The 6,965-nt window shown below is 42.1% G+C and overlaps 1 protein-coding gene across 1 annotated transcript; it reads right to left on the bottom strand.

Moving 5' to 3' along the window:
• Nucleotides 1-1,859: 1,859 nt before the first annotated feature.
• On the bottom strand, nt 1,860-5,717 carry LOC135479406 (neuroligin-4, X-linked-like). The gene is made up of 2 exons (XM_064759231.1): nt 5,261-5,717; nt 1,860-2,035 (listed from the first exon to the last, which is right to left on the bottom strand). The coding sequence occupies exons 1-2, from the start codon at nt 5,715-5,717 to the stop codon at nt 1,860-1,862; spliced, it is 633 nt and encodes a 210-aa protein (XP_064615301.1).
• Between the last annotated feature and the right edge of the window lie 1,248 nt (nt 5,718-6,965).

Genomic DNA, 6,965 nt, shown 5'->3' with positions numbered 1-6,965 from the left:
GTAAGTAAAGCAAAAAAAGAAACACAAATGTTGTGGACAACAATAGCAACTTGCCATGACTATACAGTATGTCCATAATACACATAGATGAGGATTCGCAGAAGTTGAACACATCAGTTTGTTTACTTATTTATTGATTGATTTATTTATTTGATTGGAGTTTTACGCCGTACTCAGAAATATTTCACTTATACGACAGCGTTATGGTGAGAGGAAACCGGGCAGAGCCCGAATGAAACCCACTACCATCCGCAGGTTGCTGCTGATTTAATTGTAGTATAAGGTTTACATACAATCAAAAATTAATCTTTTAATTTTAGCAGAAATTTTGTTATCTGAGTGATGCAATAATGTAGTCTAGTATTATGGATGTTATGTTGAATATGACATAATATGAAAGAAAATCGGTAAACTTTAGCACGTAGATGGGAAAATACCACATTCGATCACATAGGCTGGTGACGTACATAGATATAGTGACGTATACAAAAATGAAACCTCACATAACTTTCTCCTCACATGTTTCTGTTTCCTCGCCTCACAAGTACAATCAAATATAGTATGATAAAAGACTTTCACACGCAGGATAAAGCTTAAACTCATAGTTGAGTATAGTATGAAAAACAAAAACTCACTAAAACTTACATCTTATCTTCAGGATTTTTCACGTCAAATATGTTTGCATGGGACAACGGATAAAACAGCTACTTGGGTGAAAAATGAGGTACAAAGATATCCTGTCCTTGCAAATATACGCGTCGCCCTAGGGGCCACTTGCACGAAACAAAAATCCAATATTTTGAATCCTTTTTTTCAATAATGGTCTTGTCTAGGTTAAAGCACCAAGAGGCGACGTAACTTGCGGGAAGGTTTACGAATAATTGATTTACGAAGTTTTAATGAAAGAGATCCCTTGTCCAGATGATAAGTCGAATCAGTCACAGCCGTGCCAAGCAGACTGGGGAGTATGCATCATTAAAAAGTTGGACATCAGTGTCCATTTGGGGACCTTTATGCCTGTAACGGCGTATTTTTTTCCGGGTCTATGGCAACTCGGGTCCAAGCCGGACTGACTATTGTTCACTTGCAATAACACGAGTATACTATCCGTTACAGTTTTGCACGTAAAGGCAGGAACGAACGATGGAATACACAGTTTTGGCACGAATTACTTTAAGCGGTGAAGGACCTCCATTGTTTAAGCTGTACGGACAAAGGGGTTAATGAAATGACGTTTTGCGCCAGAAAATCCAATAAGCGATGTCTCTGACGAATAATGGCTGCCGTGCATGCATTTAACTCTGGCGAGGAATTCGCGCAGCAATCAAGCTGAACAAGAAACCACTCCTAATTTGCCAAAACGAACGTGTTTAAGTGGAATAATGGAAATGAATGCAGGTGTTTATTTCTCCTCCACTTAACTGGCGACGGAAGGAGCGTCGCAACTGTACACATCTATTAACCCCACCTCTGCTTTAATACACAACACGCTGGTGCCTAATGCTCTCCAACGCTATCGATTTCGCGTCCCCGGGTCGCGGAGAGTGAAAGGGTAAACGAGGAAGGCGTAAGGAGCGCGAGATGGTCTATTTATAGTCGATCACGTGACCTAGTTTATGGCAGCGCTGCGACGTTGATGGATAGTTCCCCAAATTAACGACGAAATATAACAAATTAAAGGTTAATATCAAAGATATTAGCCCGACACTTATCAAGATTGGCAAAGCCTGAACTCAGTAGATCGACAGAAAGTATGTTGGAGGGGCACATGCATATCCTCGAGGTTTCTGTGAGCTGACGTTAAAATATTCTACCATACACATATAACTGAATTATCGTATTTCACAGGAGTAATGGCGTCATTTGCTTTCTCCAGGCACTCTCAGTAAGGTTTTAATCTCTAACTGTTCCATGTCGAAGCCCTCCAGGACTGTAGTTAAAATTATCTGTCGCCCAGCATTTACTACCGATGATAATATATCCGCCATCTTGCCTCGGGGGGAACTAGTTGTGGCTGTTATCCAATCAAAATTGTCTGCAAGTTAGGGCAGTAATTTAAATGCCAGAAACATGCGTGTGTTTTTTTTTTCTTGTTTGTGTTTTTTTTTCGGGCCGCTGGAGAAATCAATGCATGATTACAGCTCAGCCTTTATTCAGGGAATACAAATGAAAAGCTAAAATAAATAAACATGGCTATCAGCGCTCACAGAAGCGTAAACAAAGACAGGCATGCTTTGAATGCGCTGTTATTCTTGTGCGGAACACGAGTGATTCAGTTATGCAGTTAGCACCTCGGAAGCATTGGACTAGCTTCGCAGTGAATCGGCGTATAAACACATCCAGGCGTAGTTCTGTAATAACTGTTATCATGCATGCTGTGTCAACATGCATGCGGTGTGCAGTGTGTATCGCTGCAAGTCGTATATTAACACAATAATGCTAGGTAATGAAAGCACAGATACAAAAAACAAAAATGAATCCATTGTATATGAAGTGCAGCCTGAAGTGCAGGTGTGAATATATAGGTAGACCCGTACTCGTATGTACTCGTATATAAGCTCAGAGAAAAAGGCCTATCTGGCACGTGTTAGTCGTAGATGTATCTCTAGTTCGTCAATTTCTGACACATGTTGGTTCCTGCCAATATAGATGTTGTTGATTACGCTTACAAACACCTGTTTGGTATAGATAGCTTCAATCGGTGATACACACCTTAACACACACGCTCGAAATGCGAGCGAATTAAAGATGAAACGAGGCGAAGGCTCGGCAGGTGTGCGGTGCAGGTCACTCAGCGAATATAGCAGCAGAAACAGGGTTGTTACAAGCATCAGTTCACCTTTCTTATCATTTCGCGAGTGTTTTTATGCATATCTTAGCATCGTGTCAATAAAACACCAAAGTGATCTTTAAAGAGTACGCGTTGTGCATAAGTTATACGCGGTCGAAAATGTTTCAAGCACAAGAAGTGAATTCAAGTAATTGATTAGGTGTCCTGTAAATTAAACACCAAAGCCATCCTTAAAAGCCAGCACCGTTTATAATAAATGCAGCAATCCACTGGAAAAGAGTATAGTATAAAAGGAGTCAGATTTACGTATCTTATATCTGAGTATCGTGGAAATTAAGTGTAAGCGCAGTACATGCTATATGCACTTCGAACGAAAGCATTTCAGTACAAAAGTTAATATCTCAGTATCGTTGTAATGAAAGACTGTGCAATATGATCTTCACATAGAAGCGCAGTGCATAATACGTACTGCTTGCAGCAAATCGATGGCTTATAAACTTTGAATGGGACGTCTACTAAAGGCCTCTGGGGACGGGTACCCAAAGGGCACTATAGAGCTGATCAAGCCTTATTGACTGTCCCAGATAAGATCGGTGTATTACTAGAACAAACGAGATCCCCAGTTCTCAATATACAACTGCTTGGTGCCTCCCGGGTACCGAAGATCGTGGCAGTCCATGTATGTCGTGTTTCGTTCAACGACGAAAGCATGGCAGATGAAGTATATATCAAATTTAACTTGATAAAGAAGAAAAACATGTGTCGAGTGAATAAATATAAAAGTACACAGGCATCAGTAACGATCGTATACAACGTGTCTGTCTGTGATTTTATAATATAGACGTAGCTCACGTTCAGTTCAACGAGTTTTACCGCATGTGATAAGTGAAATGTTTTGAAGTATGGTTCATATTAATAAATGAGCACTTACTTTTCTAAAATAAAATAGCAGATTAGGCGAAAAGTTTTTTTTCTGGTTATTTCATTCAGTTGATTTAACTGTTAGAAAGAAAAATCAACCACACCAGTTTTACATTGTGCCGGGAGAAAGGTCTCCTCTTTTAGCCAGAGGCCATCGGTTTGATAGTTTTAAAGTCTAAGTAAGACAGACACCATATATGAAGGGTGGGGCAGACAGGTGCTATAACGTAGATATGTAAAGATTCAAAATGTTTTAAACATAGAATGGATATCATAACCCTTTCATCACAATTTTATCAGCATGGATAAAATAGTATTCAAGCAGCACAAAAATAAATATAGATTTCTGAAATACAAGGACATCCAGACACTCAATGGCACTCCCTCTGATACAGTATATTTCAGACATGCACTTTTAAATTTTAATTTTTAGCTTTAAATTCTATATTTGACATATATTAAATCGCCGGTCAAAATTGTCAGAAGTGTGCGTCAAAGAGCCACCCTCATGACGACAGGTTGTATATCTGCTAGCTGTTTTAGTGGAATATAACGAAGGAAATTGGCCAGATCGACCAGACGTCGGCCTTTTGCCACAGTGACAAAATAGCTCCTCGGGGAAGCTATTGTTGATGAAGATTAAGCCAGAGCAGTATTTTAGCGTGTAGTTGAATACCTAGGGCATGTGTGTGTAGCCTCTTCCTTTTCTGGGAAAGACATTAATCAAATGGTTACTAGTGTGTGGATTAAAGTGTCGGCGGAGATGCTAACGTTCCTCGGAGCTTTTTACCCAAAAGCACATATTAAATTGAAACAGATCGATATGTTAAAGATATGTTTCTGTATGATGAAGACAATGGGTTTTCAATCGATAAGCTATAGAGAGAAAAGCCGGCTACAGCTTGAAGACGGCGAAACTGGATGGTTTGCCGTATAACCCATTACACAGGAAGAAGTGGACTGTATGGATTCGTATTCCTAGCCGATATTTCTGTATTAAACCGATACATATTTAATATAATAACTCCGTTATATCGCGATGGAAAGGAGAAAGGAAAGTGCTGAGCGCCAGCTTCGAAGCGGGCGTTGACAGGCTGACATGTAGTGATGAGATGTGACTTATAGACTAACCCCAGATATATGCATATTGTATCTTTTTAATAAATCTGCGAAATACCTATCTAAATATAGTTGAAAAGCAAACGGTAAATATAAACATGAGGTTGTTAGTAAATCACTCACTGTTATTCAGAGAACGAATGACATTAAGTTAACAGGGTGTTGCCTGTGAATCGAAGCCCATCAACTGTTAGCTAACGTAATATACTAGGGTAATTCGCAAGAAGAGAGAGAGAGTAAAAAAAAAAACGCAAAAAACAACAACAACAATGTGGCAACGCAATTCCCTCTGGAAGCTACAAGAGAAGAATTAGCGCCTAAGCTCACAGGCATTCCCAGGAGCCATTTAAATGTTCGAGCTTAATGAGAGACGGGTTAAATACAGGTAACAATGCAGACAAATGAGTTAATTATTTAAAAAGCACCTACCTCGGGTGGGTACATATAGGTTCAGGTTAAGGCAGTCCTCTGTCTGCTCCCGTATAAAGGCCGATATACTGGCCAGGTGTCTCACCCGCCCCTTGGGTAAGGTCTTCTCCAGTTCTCGCTCGTCCAGTTGCCTCTGAGGACAAACTTTGCGGTGTTTCATCACCGCTCGAATTCGGTTCCATTTCTCCATAGGACTCGTGGGTGGCATAAATCGCAGACTGCCCCCTAACAATGAAGCGTATTGTAGCCCCAGGTAAGCCTCCACGGGTTTCAAGTTCCGATCCTTCTCGAATTCCACAAGAGCCCCTCTGACCTGTCCAAATCGGGTGGACACCACTCGCGAACTCATCTGAGCAATGTACACCTTAGTTTCCACATGTGGAAGGAAGAAGGTGAGCGCTAAGCTCAGCATCATCAGTAGCACACCTTTGGCATTGTATCCAACTTGCTTACCCATCATTTCACATAAAATCATTTTTCATTTACAAACAGACCTGGCGACTGACTCCCTCGGCGTATCCAATAGCGGTGGACGGCCCCTACTGGCATCCAGTTATCAGTATATCTCTAATGCTATAGCCCCTCTAAACCGATGATCAATCCGTCTTTTCGCAGTGTAGCCAATACGGAATGAACAGATCGACAGTGGCCATCTCTCCGCGGCAGTAAAAACACTGGCTAGTTTAAACCTTTATCTGGCATCTGCCGTCAGGGTCGCCGCTCGGCTTTTCGCGCCCGCTCTCCGACAAATCCGTGTCAGGCGAGCGCCATGCTCGTGGGAGATGTAACACGTTGACTTCAGTGCGAAGGGGTTTGTCCGTCTACGGCGCTGCCGCGTGCGAGGAGGGGACAGGAGTTAAGGGCCAGTCGATGGCAGCGTGCTGCTTCTCTCTCAGTCTACACAGATCAACTCGGGGACGAGGAGGAGAGAACCGCCGAGAATCAGTCGTCTCGCAGATTTTGATTTTTGCGCATGCGTAGGTAGATGGGCAATCAAACGAGCCAGTTTGATTACATTGCACAAATTCAAAGATAGCGGTTTGTTACTCCGTCGAACAATGAGTCCCAAACGAGCCGCCACAAGCCGTGGCAATCAGAGCCCTGCCTGGGTCGTCCTATCACTAACATGACAGCCGACTGCGTATTCCATTCCATCGTCTCTCATTGGGTCCAGTATGGTTGTGTGATTATTGAAGGCTAGACTAACAAACCCGGTGTTTCGATTCCCAGAAAGTCTCTGAGCCATCAATGAATACCGGACATGAAAACCCACGGGGGCCGGCTCTTTTCCTGGAGAATTCCGTGCATCTATTGCCCCAGCGGTCAGCAAAACTACCACCTGATATTGTCTCGGTGCTACCAGCCTGGAATAAATTTATCCCTTGAAATATCACTAATGTTGTTTGTAGAGTAATATACCTTTGGCTCATTGCCTCGCAACACGGTCGCTTTCGTCGTACCTTTGTGGAATTCTTAGCTCGTCGCGAGATATATCAGTGGGAAAATTTCCTGTTGTGATCGTGCCTATACAACTTTGAATACATACATCTGGCCCCAAAAGAGAACTGCGCTCCTTATCAATTCAGTATATACCACGGTACTGGGAGAGAACGCATGGAATAATTGTGCTTCGCTATATCGATTTGTCTGAGGCTACCAAATACCTCGCCTTTCCCCATGCCCTCCGCATTTAATTTATCTGCGG

This window comes from Liolophura sinensis, chromosome 12 (genome assembly GCF_032854445.1).
Source record: "Liolophura sinensis isolate JHLJ2023 chromosome 12, CUHK_Ljap_v2, whole genome shotgun sequence".
Lineage (NCBI taxonomy): Eukaryota > Metazoa > Mollusca > Polyplacophora > Chitonida > Chitonidae > Liolophura > Liolophura sinensis.
Note: the sequence above shows the minus strand (reverse complement) of the source record. Positions and strands in the feature narration are given on the sequence as shown.